General features: G+C 42.8%; 1 protein-coding gene across 2 annotated transcripts in view; it reads right to left on the bottom strand.

Annotated features, from left to right (window-relative positions):
- CRYBG1 (crystallin beta-gamma domain containing 1) overlaps positions 1 to 25,524 on the bottom strand; it is a 190,305-nt gene that overhangs the window by 27,965 nt on the left and 136,816 nt on the right. For both annotated transcript variants that reach the window (XM_014860821.3, XM_014860822.3), the window contains 7 exons: positions 22,736 to 24,300; positions 15,548 to 17,915; positions 12,857 to 12,904; positions 12,641 to 12,759; positions 10,787 to 10,952; positions 8,221 to 8,360; positions 699 to 825 (listed from right to left, as the gene is read on the bottom strand). In XM_014860821.3, coding sequence (XP_014716307.2) covers positions 699 to 825; positions 8,221 to 8,360; positions 10,787 to 10,952; positions 12,641 to 12,759; positions 12,857 to 12,904; positions 15,548 to 17,915; positions 22,736 to 24,300 — 4,533 coding nt within the window. The remainder of the gene's footprint in view (positions 1 to 698; positions 826 to 8,220; positions 8,361 to 10,786; positions 10,953 to 12,640; positions 12,760 to 12,856; positions 12,905 to 15,547; positions 17,916 to 22,735; positions 24,301 to 25,524) is intronic.

Here is a 25,524-nt window from a genome sequence, read left to right as displayed (position 1 = left end):
CACAGACGGTGCCCAACACGGGGGCCAAGACAGATGCAGCCTGGCTTAGGGTCTAGCAGAAGAAACAAAGGACAGGCAAAATACAGGGGTAGGGCAAAGCCTGGGGAGACAACACTCACATGGACATCCAGTCCCAATGCCCCCAAAGCTGCCACCCCGCCTAGCCTCCTGTCACTACAACTGGGCTGGCCCTCAGTGTGCCCTGCTCTTCCCCCAGCTCTGCCCTGGCTCATAAAGTGCATTCTCTGACACCTCCATCTAAAACAATCCCGCTCGGTTTTTAAGACCTAACTTGATTTATCATGAAGCTCTCCTAAATAATTATGCCCCTTCTCCGTCGCATCACCGAGGAGGTGGACTCTATCTGACCTTCGTTCTGTTTTTCCACAAAGATTTAATTCCCCACTTTCTTCACTTCTTAAACCCACCCTGGGCTGAAGCTCCGTGCACACACCTGCTGCTCTGCTAGGCTGAGAATGCCCTGAAGGCAAAGGCCATGGGTAATCCACATTTGGTCATCTGTAGCATCTAGCGAGGTATACTTTCTATTATTTCTGTCTACAATAGGTCCCATCTGCTACACATTTGTGTTTCAGAAGTCTGCTTCATCGCTTCAAAGTCACATCGCGTAACTTATCAAAGTCAACCCGACAAAGAATCACTGACTCCAGGAACACTTTGTTAGATTCCATTTTTACCATTTTCAGAGGCCGCATGGATCCAATGTACGCTGCTTCTGTATCCCAGAAGGATAAGTCAGGGTATTCCCCAGGTTCCAGGATAAAAGGGATACCCTGAAATCCAGGTTCTTCATAAATCAGCCACCTAAATAAACACCAAGGAAAGAAGAAACAGAGACACTTCATCATTTATTGCAGTGGGACACAGCACCCCACTGACGAGAGGAAAAGAATGGGAGAGGATGTGGATCTGCACAAGGTACACTGACACTTAGGTATCAGAGCAATGGTAGACTCAAGGAGGACTAAGCCATTATATGCACCCTTTCTTGATCTTTTACTTGTCTCCTTAGCTGGCATAGTCTACTTATTTCAATTTATATTATGAATTGCTTCAAAGTGTAAACATCTCTATCACTTCCAAGCAATAAAAGTAGTTATCTGGTTGCCCCGTATGTATTTAGAGAGGCCCTAGCTGGAGATCTCAAGCTTTGTTTTAAAAAGTTACATCTCACATGTAGCCAAAAAATAGGATGTTCTACCTAATCATTTGTTACAGTGACAAAAATTAACAACAGCTAACAAATCCCTAGAGCTTACAAGGAATGCCACCCAGAATTTCCTCCAATCCTCACAACAATGCTGAGAATACTATTGTCCCCATTTTACAGATGAAGTTATTAAGTAAAGGGCCCAGGGCCCCACACTGTAAGTACCAAATGCAGGGCTGCTCCAAGCCAATTCCAGAGCCAGGCTCCTAGTGATTTTTTCACAGCAATTTTTCTCATTCCAGGGAGTGCACTGAACTTAACTTACTCTTTTCACAATGACTCAGGATCATCATTGTGAGCATGACAACGCACAGTGGTGTCCTCGGGGGCTTCAAAGGTCTGTAAAGCTGCTTGTTCCCAGGCCCCACAGCTTTCTGCGTTCTTGGATCTGATTTTTATGGCTTTTTTAATACCGCACCCTTCTATCGGGCTTGTCAGCTGTCACTTCTGCTGTGGTCAGGGAACCAGCAGCCCCACCCTCATCTAATGTGCTAGAAACCAGGAAACCAGAAAATCATGCCTGTTAGAACTGTGTCTAAAGACTGTGCAAAGTCTTGTCGATGTCTTCATTCCTAGGAGGGTTCTGGGAGGATGAGGTTGCTGGGGAAGCGACTTTTATATGAGAGAGGTGTTTATATACCTCCCTCATAAACAAATAGAGAATTCTTAGTGACCACTTATACTCTCCAAGTCTTTATCAGTCTTGCTAAAGTGTCCTAGCTGGGGTCCTCCACCATGTTCCCCGGAACACTGTGCCAAGAAGAGGATGACTGTAAATGAAATCTTTTACCAGCAAAATGGGTCTGATTCTCCCCTCTTTGCTTTGCTTTTGTTCCCAATTTTGGCCCAAGGGCACATTTATGGTGATGGTTTTTGTTAAGGATTCCCCTGAGTAAATCAGTAACTTCTTTCGACTCACTAATTATACAGGGATTTACAATCATAATCCTACTGAAAACCTGTCTACACACAAAAGAATGTTGAGAGGCTCTGTGTGGTGTATGGATGGGGGATCAAAACTAATCTAGTATTAGAAGTCAGGGTAATAGTTACTGGGGCAGGGGGTGGGGGCACGACCAGGAGGAGGCATGGTTCGGGGGCTTTTGAGATACTGGTTGTGTTCTATTTCTCGATCTGGGTGAGGGTTACACTTGGAAAATTCACTCAGCTTACATACTTATGACTTGTGTACTTTTTCATACAAATATTGTATATACTTCAGTGAAAAATTAATTTAATGGAAAAAGAGGCTTATCTTCTAACTACCACAGCAATGCCGCTAAACCACAAGAAAACAGAGGCTGAGACCGGGCTCCGTTAAACTTCCTGACATTTAAAGCTTGACAGTTAAGGATGCATTTGCATATTTTTTGGAGCTTAAAGCTATCACAGGCACCCCACAAACTGATTTCATGCCCTAAGTAAATAATGACAGTTCATCATAAATTGTGCTAGTAAGCTAACAAGCCAAGGGCCTCAAAATCTGACTCGTCACAGGTGAACAGGCTGAATTTTTCATAAACACGATGGATGGCTCATAAACAAGTGAATCTAAGATTCTGAAATGATGCTCACCGAAGGACCCCTTCATTAAGTCTTTCCTTCTATAGTTTCAGATCTGAGGGGATTTAGTTATCTGATACCAAACATTTTACTTTCCTTGAAGCATGTGGTTTAGTCACACAACATTTAGAGAAGGAAGGTAATTTTGGGTAAAGGGGAATTTGTTAAAAAACTGAACCCATGAACTGATACATTTGAAAAGGCTGCTGAAGTGAGGGCACTTCCTCAGGGAGTGGGCGCTAAGGGCCTGCTGGGAGCTCAGACATCTATGAATGCAGCTGGACTTTGGAATTGGAAGACTCATATACAGAGCCTGATCCTTTTTTCCTAGATTCTATTTCATCAAGGTACATTATTCACAAGGCCATTAGGAGAGGGGGAAACTATCCTCAGGCAGTGTTATTTCAGGTTCTGAAAGCACTCTTTTATTTTCCTATGGACTGAGGTAATGGGCTTTTGCCTATAGTATGAATAAACAGCACGACTATAAAGTGGGAGCTTTTTAAAAAAGCAAACATAACAAATGTGCACATTCAAATGAATACTGCTGAAGTCATAACAATGGCCGTCTATATATTTATTAAAAAACATCTGTGTAATTATCTTTTAGAAATACTCTGAGTCACACAAGAAAAATCGGTCTTATCTTGTTTACTTGTTCTTAAACCAAAAAGAGAATTTCCAGCTGGATCCTCAGTCTTATTCTCCAGACATGGCTGCACATGAATGTTGGCTATTTATAGAAACCAAGTGGATATTCAGAAGATTAAATGTGAATGTGCCAACTTTGAGGTTATTCAGGCGATACAGGAACAGGTTAAATAATGTCATGAGGAAACACCGAGACAAATCCAGAATGTGGCACATTCTCTAAGACATCTGGCCTAAATTCTTCAAAAAGTCAGTGGCATGGGAAACAAAGATGGGGGCGGGGAGGGGGGTACTGTAGAAATTAAAAGAGACTTAAAGAGACGGAACAACCAAATATATTTATATGAACCTTGACTGGATCCTGATTAGAAAAAATCCATAAAAGTCATTCCTGAGATAATTGGGAAAATTTGGGCTATGGATTAGATATTATTATGGATGTATTGTTAATTTTCTTAGGTATGATGATGACAATTACATAGGAGAATGTCATTATAAAGAGATTCAGGCTTAAGTACATAGGAATGAAGGGTCATGTTATCTGCAACTTACTTTCAAGTGCTCAGAAAAAAAGATAAAGCAATTATGGCAAAATGTTAACAATTATTGAACCTAAGTGGAGGGTATATGGGTGTTATATGGGTATTCAATGAGCTAGTCTACTTTTGTTGTCTGAACACTTTCATAATAAAAAGCTGTGCTCTGATATGGTATATGCCATAAGAAGATATACACAGTCAATATTATATAGCAATGGAAAATGATTAAAATACAGATACACTCATCAATAGCCAGCCCTGGTGGTCTAGTGGTTAAGATTTGTTGCTCTCACTGCCACAACCCGGGTTCATTTCCCGGTCAGTGAACCACACCACCCATCTGTCGGTTGTCATACTGTGGCAGTTGTGTGTGGCTGTGATTCTGAAAGCTACACCACTGGTAATTTAAATACCAGCAGGACCACCCATGGCGGACAGGTTTCAGCAGAGCTTCCAGACTTAAGACAGACTTGAAAGAAGGACTTGGCCACCCACCTCTGAAAAAATTGGCCATAAAAACCCTGTGACTAGCAGTGGAACACCGGAAGGTGAGAGGATGACACAAAAAGACCGAGCAGGGTTCCACTCTGCTGTACACAGGCTCGCTAGGAGTCGGAATCAACTCCAAGACACTAACAACAAATACTCGCTAATATGGGTAATCTTAGAAACAACATAGAGAAAAAGGAGCAAGCCACAGAGAAGTTTGATAACATTTTATAAAGTTCAAAAACAAGCATAACTGAAATATTACAGGGATAGATACTATAGGGTTTAACTATAAAATAAGGGAATGAGAAAAACACACGACTCCAGAGAGGGGTCACAAGTGTGGAGGAGTCAGGGGGCTGGGACCAGGGTGGGCTACATGGGGTGCCGTAGCAGTGCTGGTAATGCTGAGGTCGTAAGTTGGGTGGTGGGTACGGGGGTTTGTTTTACGACCAGGCTTCATAATTCATATTTATATCTACATATTCTGTATATATCAAATATTTCATAATAAAATTGATCAAAGAATATTTGGCTATTAAAAACCCTCCCTTGACTTCAGTACCTCTGCATGTTAGCACCTGTTCTGCTGGCAACGAATCCAACTTGAGCAAGTGACCAAAGCCTGTCGTCCTTGGTTAAATGATGGTGTTGGAACAGATGCTCTTTATGTTCCCTTTGAGGTTCTAAATTTCCTTGTTTTTGTTTATTAGCAATATACAAAGAAAAAGAAAAAAGATATTCCCTCACCTCTTTGAGGATGCTGGCATTAGCTAGCTACTTAAAACAAAGGTGTAAAAGCAAATTACATTCAATGGAATCTAAACAGCAAATTTAGTTGGAAATTACTCATTTCCCAAATAAGAATTTGATGGGTAATGCCCTTATTTTGTGTATGTGTACAAGAGCCTAATCTCAGGCTCTGGAATAAATCTCCTAATGAACCTAAAATTGTGCCCTACACAGCAAAGACTTCTCTTACCCCAGTCCAGGGGCCTGGTGCACGAGCAGAAGCAAAACGAGCTCGGGTGCTTGTCATCTGCGGAATTCTCCCCACCCATCAAGACTCCCCTTGGAGATGTGTAAAAGTCTTAAAGACCTGGTCCCAAAGCTGACCAACCAAGTTCAATGAGCCCCAACTTTGAAGTAACATCCAAGGCAGCTTGCTTTCATCCTGACGGCAACAGAAATGAAGAGCCAGGAAAAAAAAAGTCCATTGCCAGGCCAGCCCATCATAAATTGTAAGCTATAACCGGTTTATAACTATCACCTATGAGACAAAGTTAAACTTCCTGCAAAGATAAGAAACATTATATAAGTGTAGCTCATTATGGTTCAATTCCAAGCCTGAGTCATGAAACCTTGCAGACAGTGAGATTAAAATATTATGGTAGGGGGCCGGCCCCGTGGCCAACTGGTTAAGTTCTCGGGCTCCGCTTTGGCGGCTCAGGGTTTTGCCAGTTAGAATCCTGGGCGTGGATATGGCACTGCTCATTAGGCCACGTTGAGGCGGTGTCCCACATACCACAACTAGGAAGGACCCACAACTAAAATATACAACTACGTACTTGGGGGAATTGGGGAGAAAAAGCAGGAAAAAAAAAAAAGAAGATTGGCAACAGTTGTTAGCTCAGGTGCCAATCTTTAAAAAAAATCTTTAAAAAAATATTATGGCACACACCTATTTTCATTCTTTCCTTAGGAAAGTGATATTTCTCAACTTCAAGGAAAAAGATACATTGATCTCTCTGATGTGACAAAATTAAAGGCACTGAGAGATGATGACATTTCCTTTTGAAAAGATTCCTCCTTTTCTTCCCAGTCGCCAAGTCTAAAAGTGTCTGAGACTCAGACGGCTCCTTTGCTCTGGACTCTCACTCCCTTTGAGATCTCATCCAGCACGTGGGTTCAACACCTTCTCCAGGCAGGTGACTCCTAAGTTTCCACCTCCACCCTCACGACTGAACTCTGGTCTCACGTATCCCGTCACCTTCCCGACCCCTTACTTGAATGTGCAGGTGAGATTTCACTCTCCCTCTTAACCTGCTCCCCCAAGGTTTTCTCCATCCCAATAAATGCTGGAGTCCCAAACCCTGGACATTTCTCAGCCCCTCATACAACCTGTCAGCAAATGTTGTTGGTTCTACCTTCAAAATGTATCCAGAATCTGACCATTTTCCACCATTACTATCCCACTAAGCCACCAAAACCTCCTGCCTCTATAATTGCAATTGCCTCCTAACTGGTTTCTTTGCTTCCACCCTTACCTCCTTACAGTCTGTTTTCTTTTTAAATTTTTCCTTTGTTTGTTTTGCATGAAAAGATTCACCCTGAGCTAACATCTGTTGCCAATCTTCCTCTTTATTTTCCCCTCCCCAAAGCCCCAGTATATGGTTGTATATCCTAGTTGTAAGTCCTTCTAGTCCTTCTCTGGGAGCTGCCACCACAGCATGGTGATTGACAGAGGGTTGGTGTGGTTCCACGCCCGGGGAAGTGAACCCAGGCCGTTAAAGTGGTGAGCACCGAACTTTAACCACTAGGCAATCAGGGCTGGCTCATTACAGTCTGTTTTCTACATAGCCCTAGAGTGATCCTCCAATAATTTCCCATGCCACTTCAAGTAATCTAAAACCCCTTCCAACTCCTAAAAGGTCTGACATGAGCCCTCTCTCCCATCTCTGCCCTCCTAGCTCACTCTACTCCAGCTACCTTGACCTCCTACCTATTGCCCAAACATGCTCACAGGGTTTTGCAACCACTATACTTCCTGCCTGGGACACTCCCCCTGCCCCTCCTCCATGAGCTATCCCCAGGGCTGACTCTCTCACTTCCTGAACAAGTCTCTGCTTGAATGTCACCAGAGACTTTCCTGACCACTCTCTAAAACAGCACTCCCACTGTCCCTCTCTTTAATTTACGTTTCTGTTGTATTTACCATCTGACACATTACACATGTATAATGTGTAATGTGTCATGCGTAAACCATTAATAAAAACTTTTGAGCAGTCTCTGAATATATAAATATTTATAAACTACATATATAATCACCGAATATATTATGAATTTATTAGAAAACATACACCAAAATAAAATCTTAAAAGGAAGAGATTTAAAATAAAATATAAAGACGCTTCAGTGTTTTTTTCCCTGCATCTCCGCGGTCGTCTTGCACATCCAGCCTCAGGCTGTGCATTCTATTTCGGAGACCTCGATCTTCAGTTTTGCAGCCTGTACTTTCCGTCCTAATTTCTCCCCTATCTGAGATACTCCCATTTCCTTCAAAATACTCTCGCAGTTTCCTGTGATTTGTGAAACCAATCTCCTAGGGGTTCTGGACAGCATTGTGTGAAAATGTTAAAGGAAGCAGCATGTGTGCTGGCCTCCATCCCACCTGAAATATCAGGGGCACATGCCTTGAATTACTTCCTTTGAATTACCCTGAAGTTATAATCTGTTACTCAGCTTTGAATGACTCAGGTTCCTCTGTGATAAGGAAATCTCTACATCAAAAATGCATTTTTTTCCTGCACTTCCTCCAAGAAATCGTTATTGTTTATAAGAGAGCTGAATCATAGTAACATAGATACAAAAAAGATCAGAATTTTATGTACCTTATTTTTAAAAAAACCTGTTAGTCAATAATTACTTAACAGGACAACCAGTCACAGATGGAACATCTTAAGTCCTCTTTCCAGTACTGTGCTCAAAAAAGCTTCATTAAAATTGTATTGGAAATAAAATACTTACGTGCCCCAGTGGACTTTAATGGAACAAGTCTTCTGCATTATACCAAACCCCTGCATTTCTTCAGTATCATCAAAGTAGGAATTTAGGAGTCCTAGCCCTTCTGGTTCAGTAAATAAGTCAATTTGACTAACTCTATAATCCTGAAAAACAGCAGCAACAACATATGTACGTATATAATAATCATTACACCATGTATTTAACTCTACAGCAAGCTCCTGGTTCTCTTCTTCAAATAGTTAAAATAAGCTTTAAATACACCCATACATTTCATAGAGCACCTGCCATTTTATCCTTCTCCTGTTTTCACCCATGACTTAATAATATGTGGTCTTTGGGGGGCAGACACATTGCTTTAGTCACACATCTCAGGGTTACATTCAAGCAAAGAGCACCAGAAATGTATTTGATTAGAATTCTGGAACATAGTTATTTCTCTCACCCTCACTGAAAAAACTGCTCGGCTTTCCTTGGTGACAGGAGTGTCAGTTCCTTTGCTCTCCTGTGACCATCCAGTCCAGAGACTCTGGTCTACAGAGGGGCTGTGCTTGGCACCTTCCTCCGCTGTTGTTTTGTGCCCACAGTCCCCTGTGGTAACTCGCCTTGACTACGACTAAACCTCTAGGATGGTGGTTTCGTCTAAGTTGTAAAGGCAAAGGCACACGTTTACGGTGATTGACAGATCTCCGCACTTTGGTCGCTGTCCCACGCCCTGCATGTCCATGGTCCCTCAAACGCTCCTCCAAAGACTTGTGACTGAGTGCCTGAGTGCTAAGGGAAAGTTGACTGAGCCCCTTCTACGCTGCTGAGCTAGGTGACCTGAGGCACAGAAGGAACGATAACACTGGGTCAGTTCAAGGGAGGCTCTTCCAAACAGTGTCAAAGGGAACAAATTTAATGAACGAAAAAGGTGACCCCCTCGAATATGTTGTGACTTATGTTCAAGTCTCAAGAAACCATAAACACCATCTGTAAAAAAAAAACCATCATTCATAATGTATCAGGAGCCATAAAAGTGTTCCTACCCTTTAACATGACACCATTCAGAAAAATTGACCCCAGGCAAGTAAGTCAGAAAATTATAAATTATTAAATTCACAAAAATGTTCGTGCAGCATTATTTAAAAGACTAGTAAAAAACTAGAAACCACCTGAAGTTCCACAGAAAGAAGAAAGGTAAAATAAACGACAGCATGTCACATCGATGGAATAGGATGTGCAGTTAAACCCCGAACCGTGTAATAACGTGAAAGCATTAACTGCTTTAGGTCTGCCATTATCAGGAAGAACAGGAGGCCTCTTTCCCAGTGTTCTTCATGTCCCATACCCCACTTCCTGGATGCACCTGAATCCCCACCCCATCAGATTCTGGTAGCACCTCCAGTTGCAGATCATTAGCAGACGTTATCAATATGGGAGTGTGATCTTCAGGAAAATGGTATGGAGAGAGAAAAAGGATTGAGAACCACAGTTTTAAGCAAAAAAAAGGAAAACAACATTATATCGGTATCATGATTACAAATACAGAAAAAGCAGATTAGAATATGGCCAAGAAAGAGTAGAGAATTCAGCAAAATGACGGGAGGGTACTTCATGATAGGTGGGATTTGAAGGATGATATTTTTAAACATTGCTTTATTACCAACATTATGTGGGCAGTAAATAAAAACTGCAGGTAAATTATTCCACTAACCACGACGTTTTTAAATGGGGTTCTTCATGTCTTAGATAAGGTTTATCACATTATGTACTTAAAAACTACTAAGAGATAAATCATTTAGAATACCAATTATCATCTAAGTTATTCAAAAATGTTGACCTAGGAAACAGGTGTCATTTTCCTCTGCCAAAACTTGCTCCTCGTTCTTACTCATTCTCATTTTAGAACACTCCTTTTCTCCCTGTTGCACCCCAACGTCCATCTCTATTAGGGGTTTTAATTTTCCACTTGGAAGGTAGCTTCTACATTTTTAAAAGGTAAAGAATCATCAAATCCCAAGAGCCACAAAGAAACACTGATACAACTTCCTCGTCAATAAATAAGGAACCAAGAAATTTTCCCCAATCCATAAAGTGGCTTCAAATACCTAATTTTTTTAAACCCATATGAAACCTCAGAGTTGAACTACCAACTAAATTATTTTTGGATTATTTATTTTTCCAAAATAGAACTCGTGTTAGCCACTCAAGGTAATGAGAACTCACACAGCAACCAGAAAACTAAGTAAAAGAAAAATCTGTTCATACAGAACTCATCAAAACCAAGTTTAATATTAAGTAAAATACATTTGGAGATGGGAATGGGGGCCAGGAGTGAGAAATTTACCTTTAGGATATATTGCGGAAAAAAATGGCCAACCAATTAGAATGCTTCTTTTCTAATTCTTTTAAAGTGTACATATACAATTAAAGTATAGAAAATACAACCATAAAGCACCAAATATTTTTCCCAATCACTTATTTCATAAAATGAACGTTTCTCCAAAAAGAATCATTCCTGGCATTCAATAAATATTTGCTGAATAAATTAAATTTTCCCTTATTAAAAGTGTACTAGTTTTAAACCTACCTGGACCACATGTCTGATGGAACCGATCACCACAGGCTGAGCAGACTCTGCCTTGTCGTTTCCTTCCAAAACATCCTCTATACCCCACAGACCAGAGAGTTCCAATTCTCCTTCTTCTAACGGGATGGAATGCCCTTCAAAATTTGGTTTCTCATATAAAATCCAACTAAGAATAAAACACAGCAAAACTATTAGCCAGTCTTAGTGAGAAAAGTTTTGATTACTCAAAAATTCTGGCTCAAAGCCACTATATATATTATAGATTAGTGACCAATTCTCTAGCAATTAAAATAGTATAAACTCCCCCTAAAACTAAAATTTTACTGGGCATAATTAAGCCTCTGATAGTTGAAGAACTCTATCAGGATCTTAAAGAACTTTTGGCTATCAATATGAGTGTTATAGAGCTACTAATGTTTTATGGAACTGCCAGTTAGTGAAGACTTGAAAATGGTTAATACATCAGATAAATGGACTTTTCTGTAATTTTTTTTTCTTATATGTATAGAAAACACTTCTCTTAGGAGGAGTTTAACTTGCATATTAGAGCCACATCAATGGATGTATTGATACAAAGGATGATACTCGTGTTACTGGAAAGCATGTTTTTCCAGTTTTATTGAGATACAATTGACACATAACATTGTATTAGTTTTAGGTGTACAACAGGATGATTTGATACTTGTATATATTGTGAAATGATCACCACAACACGTTTAGTTGACATCCATCACCTCACATAGTTACAAATTTTTTTCTTATGATGAGAACTTTCAAGATGTATTCTCTTAAGCAACTTTGAAATATACAATACAGCATTGTTAACTTTAGTTACCCAGAAGGCATTTTAAAATATCCTTCCCAAGAACATCAAACACTAAATAAAAACCTCATGTCAATATATACAGTGCTGCTCATAAGCGCTTATGCTTTCAAGACAGATGCCAACAAAAGTTGCAAAAGAAAGAAGCACTATTCTATTAAAAACAAAACTGTTACACAAAGCTTGTTTTTGGTGTAATTTCAGTCTTCAAATTTAAGAACAAAAGCTAATTCTATTTTTCTAATGAATATGTTGAGTATATAGAAAAATATATTAAAATATCTAAAACCTAATAAGATGCTGCATATTGATCAAATTGAGAAGAAAAGCAAAGCTTACCAATTTTTTAAACCTTAAATGTCTACAGTCCTACCCTCTTTCTTTCAAGCAAGTTTATAAATAGGTAACAAAGTATTTATGCCCGGTAAGTGATTTTTTCACAAGTGCTTTTCTTTATTCAACTTCCTGTGTATTTCCTCGAAGCAATTAAGCTGGTAGAATAATTTTTTCACCAGTTTCTTTACTTACTCAAAACCATCTGTTGTCGAAAAGTTGGAAAATAAATTTTAGGTTAGTCCTTCACTGAACTGTCATAAAAAAGTTAGCAAAGATGTTTTTTCTTACAGATGTTTTAAAATTCTATCCACATGACTAGCGCATGGCCTATCAACATTTCTAGTGCAATTCTTACCAACCTCACTGAAAATTCATAAACCAAAAGCATACTACGGACTCTGGTATTCGTCAGTCCAAACCCATGTTATGTGGAGATACATGGGAAAAAGAAACCTGTACCGCTGCACTTTTCTGATTTTTCTAGCATAAACATGTGTCACTCCTATAATCAGAAACATGATTGAAAACCGTATTTCTTAGATATAAATTCCTTCTAATATTCACTGTGACTAGTATTTTCTGCCTTTCACATTGCTAAGGGCTTAATTTTAAATAAGTACTAAATACCAAGAAGGTAATTAAAAAAGCGTAAAACACAGACCCTATAGGTCAGGGGCTCAAAGCGCCATTCTTACCATCCTCTGACGACTTTTACGAGGATGACGGGGGAGAGGCTCCAGGAGCTGCAATCTTGCACGTCACTGAAAACCTCGATGCACGCCTCAGAGACCTCGGGTTCACTAAATATCACCACCTGCGGGAAAACGAGAGGGGTGGCATGTGTCAGCACAGATTCCCAGACCAAATAAGATCTAGACTAGAAACAGACTAGAAACAGAAAATAATCTTACCTTTCCAGGTCGGGGATTGATTTTATTTTGGACACTTCCTCTGAGTGTCTGTAACAAGATGAACAAAAACACAACAAATAATTACCCTTGTGGAACAGCCCTCTTTTCTCCTCCGTGATCCTTTAAAATGGCATTTGCCTCAGAATTTATCAACTTTGAAACATGTCCACTTGATCTATGCCAAAGATGTATGAAAGCTCTCTTTGAGTCTATACTATTAAGAGCTTTTTTCCCTCTAACTGAATTTGCCATTTCAATTTCTCCTCATTTAAATGTCTGGGATATTTCTATCCACCTAGAAACTCCAGGGCCCAAGAGTCAGACATATGTTTTACATCAGTTCACAGAACAAGAACTCAACTAAGAGATTATCATTCAATCTCAGTATAATCTCAATAAATGGAGAATTTAGAATGTATTAATCACTTATCTAGAATGAACTGAATCAATTTTATGTGTTCATGGACACAACTTATCTGAATCTATCAGTATGTTTTTTCATAGTAACATCTACCATCACATAACAATGACTAGTCTAAATAAAAAAGTGCATAAGGTATATTTCAGAACGTACACTGCAAATGGTTTATTTAATCACTCCCTTTTTGATGGACAAAATACGTTTTTATATGGCTCCAAGACTAACCATTTTCAAGACCATCTGACAAGACCAGTAAAACCAGAAATGTATGAGATAATAAAAATAGTAATTATCCATGTAAAAATACTGTAAAACATCACTACTTTTAATGGTGATGCCTATTCCAAGAACTGCCTTTGATCTGATGGCTCCTAAATCATACCAGATCGGAACATGCCGAAAGACCACAGACGGCCTTGGGGAGCATTATTAGAAACCAAAATGGCATATACTTATTTGTATACACACATTACGAGTAGATAAGCTGAAGAAAAAGCCTGACATTTAAAACAAAATGCAGTATAGTCAACAAAGTCCAAGACCTAAAGAAAATCAAAAAAAATTTTTTATAATCATAAAAAGGCCTAAAGAAAGTATAAAGCACTTTGTTTCTCCTTTTCACTCCACTTGGCTCGGTTTTTCAAGGGATTCCACTGGGAAATTGTATACGCTGTTGTCAGACTCATCACATTGTTGTCAAATAAGAGAAGCGCTCTAAGAATGATTAAAAAGAGAATAAGACCGTAATGAATGGGAAGCGGACCAGTGGAAATTTTGTGCTTGAGAGAAATACTTAAAAATCTTATGATTTCTGAGTACTACAGGCCAATTCCATTTTGTTTATATACAGCAGTGGTTCTCAAAGCGTGGTCCAGAAGCCCATGAAGGGTCTCCAAGACCCTTTCAGGGAGTCTATGAGGTCAAAACTATTTTCACAATAAGAAGAGGTTATTTGCCTTTTTCACTGTCCTTCTCTCACAAGTGTAGAGTGGAATTTTCCAGAGAGTCCATGACATGTGATGATATTATTGCTCTGATGGCTAAGGGAATATGCACTTGTATATTGTTTTAAATTTTCTCAGTGTTAATTTCTAACATAACACATTCCAATAGGCATAACCCATATGAACAAAAGCTCTTTGGGGTCCTCAAGGATTTTTAAATATAAAAGTGTCCTCAAACCAAAAAGTTTGAAAACTTTTTAAAAGAGCGATCTGAGCCTCAACTGGAAACCCAACTATACATTTTGAAAGAGCTTCCAAAATGACATCTTATGACAGGCTTGTAGCAAAAGTCAGTACAACGAATTAAAACACACTGCAGTGCTTTGTACAAATGAGGAAGGGTGCAGAGATTTTCTGCCTGGACAAACCATGTTGGATGATGGTTTACACCTGCCAGATAGTCTGGTTCATGGAGTGGTCAGTAGGAATAGAGAGGCCTACTCCTGTTTCTGGGCTTAGCTGAGCTGACCTCTAAGCTTATATTCTGCCTTCCTCTTTCATTGTCCTCCCTCAACTTGAGTATCAAGCTTGGTAACAGAAAGGCACAAATTCACATTAAAAACCAAGTCAAGAAAACAACTTGTAGCAGTCAGATAAAAGAAGATGGAGAAATCCTAATTGTTTCTCAAATCACATTTTGCTGACCTCTCCACAATATTAAAGGAAAGATCCAATGGAGACCAGAATTCTTTACTCCCCAACAGCTCTGCAGGGAAAAATATTTCCCTGATGAACACTAATTCCAAATTAAGAGAAAATACTTTCTCAACTGCATGAGATAAACATTTATTGCTACTTAGAGGAAAAAAGAGCAAATCTCACAGCACAAGAGAAGGAATAAGATTCCTTGGCGGGGCTTTTCCAAATAAAGGAAACTGCTTCCCCATTCCTCAAAGTTCTAAGCATCCCAAGCCTTGGGCATTTTTATGCAGAACTAGGTAAGAAAACATATCTTGTCTGTCTCTGAACTCTCAAGGCACCTTATCTATACCTTTCATAAAACAACATATAAATTCACAAGTACTTTAAAATATGTGTAGCTTGTTTTGCCTGCTAGACTACAAATGACCTAAGAACAGAATCTTAGTACCTTTTTTCTTGGGCCCTAACAGTCCCTTGCGCATAGTAGGTTTTCAAATATGTGATGAGTGAAAACTATTTTACACGAGCATAACCATTTTTAAAAGAATAACATGAATTGCTCATCATGCCTTTCTCCTCTGACTTTAAAACACCCCAAATAAGTGATGATATGTTGCTACTTACAGTTGCATCTGATAATGACATTCCAGAAAAAGAAATGTTTGGGTCAAACAGGCTGGATTTGAAAAGACCCATGAAGTCTGTGTCATTGTTTCCATAGGTCGGCAAGTTCGATTTAAGAACACTTTCAATGTGATTAGTCTTTTCCATATCATCATTGTTCTTCAGTTTTGAAAATTCAGAAAATTTAGTTTCTGGTAGCTGAAGGTTACTTCGTGAATTCAGATCTTTTTTGGTTTCCTCTTTTTGCAGGTATTTTTCCATGTAGCTTGGACTTTTCAAACCCGAATGAGATGTATTTGACGAGTTGAAATTGAAGACCTTTAAGCTGTTGGGTGGAAGGTTTGGCTGATCTTTGTCTGAACCACAGGGCGGGGCACCCTCGGCCACAGGCTCTAACACGGAAGACCGAGAAAGAGAACTGCTCTGAGAAGTGCTGAACGCTGTGGTCATAGTATTGACTGATGTTACAGAGGGAGAAAAGATTTTGTCTTGTGGTAAAGAAGATAACATGCTTGAGAAAAGTGCACTTTTTTCTAGCCTAGATCTCTTAACTCCACCATTTGTGACATCCTTGCTCTCTTTGTCATTTACCTCTGGAGTGGCCAGAGGTTCATCTTTCCCATTCATGTGAGTATGCAAGGACTTGAAGAGGACACTCTGTTCAGCGGACGTACGTTTGGGCCTCAGTTTGGATTTGGGGTCAAGGTTCTGCATCAACTGTAAAGCCGGTGACATTTCTGGCTGGCTTTCCTTTTTCTTCCCCAAACCAAAGGTAAATACATTGGGGTCAAACACCTTTTCTAAATTGTCCTCGTGAATAGGAGGCATAGCAAAGTGAGGGGCAGGAGAGTTGGGCACCCTGGCCTTCTTTTTCTTCTGGGGCATACAAACTGTGCTGTCCATCTTTTTTATGATTTCAGTGAATTTCTCCATATCAGAAGAAGAATCAAATACACTATCATCGCTACCAGCAGAAATGTTCAAAAGGCTGGCAGGGCTGTCCTGGCCGTTTACAACATTTTGATCTGGTCTTTGAGGGGTTTCTAAATGATTCCTGCTGCCGGGGGAGTTGGTGGGGCTGGATTCAGCCTTCAGGGGTTTTCTGTCGCCCTGACCTTGAGCCTGGATAGGCAGAGTTTTCTCGGATTCTGGCGGCATGACTTCTGGGCCAGATTTGGCTACATGTTCCTCTTTGCAGTCAACGTGTGTGGGTGCTGTGCTCTTATTGCCTGGTTCTTCCTCTTTCTGGGGAGCACAGCTTGCAACGGAAACCACTTCAAGTTCATTATTGTGACAACTTGGCAACTGCACTTCTCTAACTTCAGAGCCATCTGAGGTGATCTGGGAGCTGACATCCTGGGTGCTCTCCACAGGGAGCACGAAGGGCTTATCCTGGACAAGGACCTTGGATGGACATTCATTTCCCACAGTTTCTGGGCTGTGCTCTGTAGACAAAGGAGGGCTTGATTCTCCTCCTCCTCCTTCTCCTGCAAGTTCAGAGTAGGGCGTTTTCTCATTATTCTGATGAGACACAGGCAAAATACTCCCATTATGGTTTTCTGACACTTTTAGATCAGTGCATGGAAAATTGCTTATGGGAGCTGGAGCACAGGCATCTTTGGGAACATCCACAGGAATGGGTGCAGGCAGTGAAAGAGAAGCCCCATTAGATGACTCAGCTGGGGGCTGTGAGTCAGAAAATGTATCCTGTAGCTTTGGTGTGGCTGTTGGAGGTGAATCTTTGGTATCAAGAATGGCGGGGATGTCTTGTGCTGTATCAGTCATATTTTCAAGTACAAGTCTTTGGCTGTCGGCAGCCTTTGCCTGATCCTCTCCTAAGAGCTTGTGGTCCTTATCAGGAATCAGAGCAGTAACCACTGGTTCAGAGGGGCAGCCAGCATCTGTTTGCACATCAGCTTTATCATCTTGGCTAAGCTGAGAACCAAGAGGCAGACCCTCGGCGGGCTCGCCTTCCATTCCTCTTACACTGGGACTCTCGGTCGACGGCTGGATCTCCTCTTCATGGAGAGTAACTTTGGTTTCTGCAGAGGTTTCCTTCACCAGCACCCCATTCTGGTGACTATTTGGTACGACTTTCTTTTCAACTTGCTCCATTTCCTTGGGTTTTTTGGCTAAATTCAGCTTTGCTCTCCCAACAAATGTTTTATTAGAGGCAGCAGTGTTCCTGGTGCCTCGAATGTCAGCGTTTCTTGGGCTACTGTTCACCCGTTTGTTTTCGAATAAGGAGATTTTAGAGGCAGTGTTTCCTTTATGAACTGGCTGGCTAAATGGATTATGCTCATTTCCCAAACTGTCAAGATTCTTAGCGGTTTTAAGATTTAGTTCCACATGTTTGGGCTTGGCAGGGCTGCAAGAATAAAGCAATAAGATAAAGTTATTGACCTAGTTTTTTAAAAAGTGAATGTACCAATTTAAAATAGAACTATGAAGAACCAACATCTTTCTGGTATATAACAATAGTTTTTTTATGAAACGATTTTTAAACAATTCTAAATACACCATCAACTATTTTTAATGGATGTTTTGCTTCTGTACGAAGGATGAGAAAATCATGTAGCTAAGAAAGTCTAGACGTGGGAGGGTAACAAGTTTGTCAAGTACATACAGTATGTAAGCTTAGTGCTTAGCATTTGAGTTGGGAGACATCTTAGGGCCTGAAGAACATTAGAACAAATTTGAATATTTAATGCACTTCCATTCTTTAAACATGTAAATGATTGCCCCAAACATCAATTGTGTATTTTTTATTTTATCATAAACTTTTTTTTTTTTTTGCTTGAGGATGTTTAGCCCTGAGCTAACATCTGTGCCAATCTTCCTCTATTTTTTTTTTTTTTTTTTGTATGTGAGTCACCACCATAGCATGGCTGACCAGCAGTGTAAGTCCACACCTGGGATCCAAACCCTCAAACCCCGGGACGCCAAAGTGGAGTGTGCTGAACTTAACCTCTATGCCATGGGGCTGGCCCCCATCATAACTTTTTCTTACATTATTTCAAAAGCCTAGATTATAAAAAATATTTATCTATTATTTACCTCTTTGGATATTTTATTCCCTTCATCCTTTCCCCATAAAATTTTTCTCTGATTATATAAGTGTGTACACTATAGGACATTTGGAAAATATAAAAATGAAAAATCACTCATAATCCCATCACTCAAACAGTATCCCTGATAACATTTTAGTATACTTCTAGTCTTTTTGTATGCCTAGTGAAATATTTTTAGTAGAACTGAGATTCTGTTCATAGAGTTTGCTATCTTGCCTTTAAAAAAAGATTACTTAACCTTATATTTAACATTTTTAACATATTTCAATACTAAAACATTTATTTGAGAAGTTTTCATAATGTCTGCATAAAAGTCCATCATATGGATGTACCATAATTTGTTAATCAATTACTCAATTGGTTTTATCACCATTTTGGGTGCAAAGAGAGTCTCCCCTGTCTCTCTCACATTTCTTGGGTACAATTGCCCCCAAATGGAAATCATAAGTCTCTGGATGTACACACTGTTTTCTTTCTGAGAAATAAAATGTTCTCTGTTTGGCATTAGCTGACTCTGGTCCTGGCTCTTACACCAATTATCTGTGTGAACTTGGTCAAGTTACTTTAACTCTCTGGACTCTACCTTCTCTATCTATAAAAAACAAAAACAAAACTAGACAGTTTAGAGCAGAGTTGGTCCCACTCCCCCTAAGTTAAGGTTGAAGGAATCCTTGGAGTTCTCTCCAAGGGCTGCAGTTGGGGACAGCAGAGACTGAGGGATGGGGCTGTGGGCCAGCCACCCTCCTTTCAACCAGAATCGCTCCTACTTCTGTTTTATACATCACTTCTATACAAGCTTTCCTAGAAGAACAGACTCCACAGCTAAAAGCAAAAACAAAAATGTCTAAACCATTGGTCTAATGCTTTATAAAATGGAAGAGATAACAACCACTAATATTCACTGATTGCCAAGGACTTAAGAAACACTTTCTCTGGCTGGCCTAATGTATAGGTCTACACAGTCTCTTTTAAGATGAGGAAGTTGAGGCCTAGAGAAGCTAAGTGATTTGCCTGAAGTCACACAGCTAGGAAGAGACAGAACCATCATTTGAAGCCAGGTGTTCTGGTTTCAGATGCCATGCTCCCGACCACTCCACTATTCTGCTTCCCCAGGAAGGGTCAGGTTAGACTCGCCTCAGTGACCTCCTCTGCTTCTTTCCAGCTTTATGATTCAAAGAGTCAATGAATTATCATGAGATCAATAAGATAAAGTAATCATCCTTTGGAGGCCACCTCAATAATGAGAACACAAAGTGGAGAAGCATGGACATTGGGTGCTTCTCCCGCATGACCCCACTGCCCTTAGAGAAGGTTGGGCCTAGGGGCCGGCCTGGTGGCGCAGCGGTTAAGTGCGCACATTCCGTTTCGGTGGCCCAGGCTTCGCCGGTTTGGATCCTGGGTGTGGACATGGCACTGCTTGGCAAAAGCCATGCAGTGGTAGGCGTCCCACATATAAAGTAGAGGAAGATGGGCATGATGTTAGCTCAGGGCCAGCCTTCCTCAGCAAAAAGAAGAGGATTGGCAGCAGTTAGCTCAGGGCTAATCTTCCTCAAAAAAAAAAAAAAAAAGAGAAGGTTAGGCCTGTGGAGACTTTTGAGGGAACAGGCAGTCTGACTTTGGGTGAGACAACTTATCCTTCTGGATAAAATGAGAAGACTTAAATTTAAAAGCAAAATTAACTTATAAGTACTTCCTTAAAGATTAAATTCTAAAACCAGTGAGATGATTAGAAATAGAGAGAGCTTACAAATGCCATCAGTTAATGGTATGCCAGGAATATACGTTTAAGAAATTCTCACTAATCAGCTCAAGGAACAGTCAGACATCAAGGTATATCTTAAAATGTAAATGGAATATGCTCCAGGTTAGCCAACGAGCTACCTTAAGGACAGGAACACACGTCTGCACATTAAAGATGTACACCAAGATCAAAATACGTTTTACAACCTAACTTTCTGTGCTATTAAGTTCTGCTACCAAGAGTCACTACAATTAACCCAGTTCAAACTAATTAAAAGGAAGGCTCCTATAATTCATGTTGTAATGCCTTCATTACAGTGTGAGAGGAGAAAATAATCTGGAGCCTAAAAAGCCATGGCTATAATATGAGAGGAAAATTCTCCTTATCCTAAACATACCATTTTAAGAATCTCAACATTCAATACTCGGGAGAGAACCGAAGACAATTTTTCCAACAGCATCAAGAAGTATGCTGCTTCATCATCATCATTTTTCAGAGAACATAAAATAGTTTTAACTCTAAAACTTCAGACTCAAATTGTTTTTAAAAATAACCTGAGTAACATCTTAACTTGAAATCCAACCAGAGGAAAAATTACAGGGTCTGAAAAAATCCATCAGTCAGACAGACATGAGTGAAAGGACTAGAAAGAATTATTAATTTTCCATTTCAATCGTTGCCAAGTCACCAAGTACAAGGCCTTGCAGAAACAAAATTAAATAAACTCAGTGTCTAGCAAAGGAAAAATTTTAGGTGGAAAATAATCAGTACTGAGAAAAAGGCATTTGATTTGTTCCTATTACAGGAAGCAGCGCATGAAGAAGCGTTTCATTGTGAGATCCTCTCCCCAAGGTTTGTTTACCCTACTCCTTAACAGTGTAACATTTCTGGTTTTTCCACCCTGTCTTTCGATTGGAAGACCAGGCAAGCATCCTTAATCAGGTACACTGCAACGCTTCTCTCCGCTCACACGGAGGAGGTCTGAATGTTCACACTGGCCTTCTACAAATAATGAGCATCATTCACTCAGGTAATTTCTCCAACGCTGCCGTTACAAAGTAAACAGCTGACTCTATCAAAGATCTCCAGGTTGGCAGCTGGTCAGGTAGCTCAAGTTATTCATTAAGCAGATTTTCCTCTCCAGTGTTGACCAAGCAGACCTCCTACCCTAAAGCTTACTTATCCAAGAATTCACATAGAATGAAACCATGTGGTTTAACAATGATAACGTTGCAACATTACCAACTCTTTTAAGAAATGTGTGAATATAGAAAAAACTTAAGCAGTTTATTTATTTTTCACATGCGCTGACTGGGAGATGAGGAGTGAGAGTGGGGCCTGGGGGAGGATCTTAAGAGTTTTACAGAGTGCCCCCTCCCCCACCATTCTGAAGACCTATACAAATCACATTTATCATCAAGGCACAATTCCTCCTTTGCACGGCCCTGGTCCTTATGGGTGGTAACATCCATTGGGCAGTTTAATCAGATATCACCTCATATTATTACTTCTCTGCACCCTGTGTGCCAGACTGGGCCATAAACCTTTCAAGGGCAATATACTGAGTCATAGCTGTGATTTTTTTCCCATAGTTCTAGCCCAACACTATGCACAGTAGGTACTCAGTAAACATTTGAAAGATCAGTCAACTTAACAATAAGGAGTCACAGGCTGTTGTTGAACTTGATCTTTCTAATGTGTCCTTTTCACTTAGCAAATAGTCTCCCAGTAAGAACACTGATCTTTCTTCATTTCAGTCTCAAAATTATTTTTCAACCTGGGGGCAAAAATATCACCAGACCCCCTAACATTATAAAGGGGAAGAAGCAACCAAGATACCTGTATTAGAGATTTTTTTTTTAAAGCTGTAGGCCAATAATGCACTAAGTCCCATAAAAGTTTCTGTGAATTCTCTTAAACTCACACGTGTCAAAGAGACTGGGTCATACTGATCATATCAGTGTTTGCTCCCTGTTTTCAAATTCACTGCCTCTGTGTTTTAGGAATGTCCTATCCAGGAATGCCAGTGTGCATTTTGCATAAAGAATAGAATTCACTCCTGTCAAGCCATGCAGTCTTCCCTCTGTTATTTACCTAAACGTGGAGCATCAAGAGAGATCTCACTTTTACATCGACTGAACTTAAACCTTCTATTAAAAACAGAAATTAACAACCAACTAAGCTCCTGAATGTGTCATCATTTTAAACCTAAACTGTGTTCACCTGCCAGCCTCTTATCTTAATTTCAGCGCGGAGGAGAACGTCCAGTGCACAAGGAATCCTTGCACAGATGCAAAGACCCGGAGCCCCTCGGAGCGGCCACCCAGCACGTCTGCGGACAGCAACTCAGCCCGGCCTGATTCGGCATTGACTTACAGGGTCACTTTAGTGGTCACTGTCGATCGGCCGGCACCGAGATGGTTCCTGGGCTTGGAGCCGTCGGGGTCCGAACCTCCGGCCAATCTGCTCAGCTCTCGGCTTCGACTTCCTTCCCCCCGGCCGTCGAAGTGGTTGAGGAGCGGGCCCCTCTTGTGCTCGGCCTTGATCTCCGGCAGCAGCGAGCTGCTCTTGACCGTGAGCTCGCGGGGGACGACCCGGGCCGCCTCCTCCCCGCTCTCCCCGGGGGCGCCCTTGGCGGCCGGGCCGGGCGCGGGCGCGGGCGCCCTCTTGGGTGGAGACTCCTTGGCGAAAGGTCGCGAGCCGCCGGCGGCCGGGGTGGGCGCGGGCTCGGGGACGCGGCTCCTGCCCCTCCTCTTGGTGGGGGACGAGGCCGGCGGCGGCTGTCTGCTCCGGTCCGACTCCCCTCGCGGCTGCCCTTTGGGGCCGGGGCCGGGCTTGGACTCCGGGCTCGCAGCGGCGGCAACGCCCCCGTCGGGGGCAGCCCGCGGAGATTTCACTTTCTTTTCCGCGGCGACGTTCTCGGCGGCCGCGTGTGGCGCCACCTCGTCGTCGAACACCGCGTCGTCCCTCGCCGTGCAGTGGGGCAGCGCCGTGTCTGCGCCCGGGGAGTCGGTGGACCTCTGCGACCTCCTCCGCCTCCCCGACCGGCGGCCGCCTGACCTCCTCTCCATGTCGTCGGAGTCGCTGCAATCCTCTGCCCCGGGAGCACCCACGGCCGCCTCGTCCTCCTGCACCACCTCAGTCTTCCTCAAGTAGATGTCCAACTTTAACACTTTGAAGGGTTGGACGCGCTCGCCGGGCCGGCGGTCTCGCCCTTGGGGCCCGGCTGGACCGTTTGCCTGCGCCGCGCTCGCCCAGTCCTCTGCGCCCTCGGCGGGAGGGTCCCCTGGCGGAGCAGATGCGTCCTCGGGGGGCTGGCTGCACGCGCCTTGGGGCTCCAGAGGGCCTCCTTCGGCACACACGCGGGGGGCTTGTCCCGACCCCGGCACCCCCCTCGCAGCCTGGGCTGCCTCCTGTTCGCAGCCAGCGCCGGGCGAAGCGTCCTCCCCCGGACTGCGGGCGAGCGTCTCTGCGCTCTCTTGCCTGGAGGAATTCTCTAGTGAGGAATGCAGCTGCTTGGCAGCGGTGGTGGCATCTGGGAGAGTCTCTCCCTCTGCCTCCAGAGGTTCTAATTGGGGTGAATCACTCTCGGGGCACTGAGACACAGCCGCTGCCGCTGCATGGCTGCTCGAGCGGGGGCACAGCGCGGCGTCAGGGGGGGCGGCCGGCTCGCCCTCCGGCCCCTGGGGCTTCTCCCGGGGGAAGCTCTCCTCGCGTGTGTCTGTCTGCTCCGGTTGGCTGCCCTGAGATTTACTCTCCTCGTTCTCTCTTTCCGGGAGTTTGCAAGCGGTTACATCCTTGGGAGAGACTGATCCGGCATTGGAGCTGGTGGGACTCTCTAACCCGTTTCTGGTGTTCCTTCTCCTTCCTGCCGTGAACAGGTTGCCAAGTTTCCCCAAAACTGGCTTCCTTTTGTTCTCTTCTGGTGGTTGTGCTCTGGACTGAAAAATAAAAGGGGACGGGGAGAGAAAATATGAGGACCCAGTTTTTTTCCTCTTAGCAGTAAGTAGGAACTTCAAGCCAAAATGATAATAGGCCAGAGGTTGTGATTGAAAATGAGAGCTGTGTTTTTGTGACATTCCTTCCTACAAAATACACTCTGATTTTACCTTTTGAATTTTTCTCAAACACCATCTATGTTTGGTGCTACTTAGAATAACATTTCCTTTGACTATAATTTAGGAAGAAAATGATAAAGGAAAATTCAGAGGGTCGAAATAACCACTTATACAAAATAAACAATTCCCAGGTCTCTCTAGCCTTTCCTTTTTACCTCCTTCCTCTATAAAGACGCAATTTCAAAACAGCCATGCGTGGCTATAGGGCAGCAGTAAACACACTAAAGTATTTAAGGCGAATTTTTTCTGAAATAGCGCCGTTTCTTTTTGTAGGAGGAAAGGAGGACGAGGAAAAAAACAGTCTTCTCTAGAACAATGAGAAGCCACCTGGGTTCAACAGAATTGCACGGGAAAACCTTCAGGCAAGGAGGAACAGAGCACCTGGGCCCCGCCCCTGGCCCGCCCCCGGCTCGCGGCGGGCGGGGCCTGCGCTCCTCCAATGAGAGGAGCTCGCGGGCATTCAAACGCCCGCGCGTCCCCGCCGAGCGCCTGCGGCCGCTCCCGCGCGCACCCGAGGGGCTTTCCCCGCGGGGGCCCCTAGGAGGGCGACGGAGGGGGGCGGGCGGGGAAGGAGGGCCACCGCCCTCGCACATCCCCCCCCATCCGGCCGGAGAGGCGCGGGCGGACGCAAGCACGCGGGGCTCTGCCCGGGGCCGGTCCCTCTCCGCCAGGCTGGGCTCCGGGCGCGCACAGGCGGGAGTCCCGGGAACCACCCACCGTGGGAGGGGGCCCGGGCCGCCTGCGGTGATCCGCCTGGGCCCCGGGTAGGGGAAAGGCCTGCGCCTCTCCCAGCCTGGAGTAAAACGGCCGGCACCTGGGAGCCCGCGCCGGAAGCCAGGAGGGCGCTCAGAACAAATCAGTCACAACAAACCCGCCCATGGGCGCCGGACGGTGGAGTGGGGACCGGGGCCCGCATGACACGGGGAGGCCGGCCTGGGGAAGGAGGGAGCGCGAGCGAGCCCAGCCTGGGCTGCTAGAGGAGGGATGCGTATTCTGGGTAACGACCCCACTGAACCCAAGCCCACACGTGTGGCTACAGGAACTCAA

The sequence above is a fragment of the Equus asinus genome, chromosome 24 (assembly GCF_041296235.1).
Source record: "Equus asinus isolate D_3611 breed Donkey chromosome 24, EquAss-T2T_v2, whole genome shotgun sequence".
NCBI lineage: Eukaryota > Metazoa > Chordata > Mammalia > Perissodactyla > Equidae > Equus > Equus asinus.
This window is presented reverse-complemented; position numbering and strand designations above follow the sequence as displayed.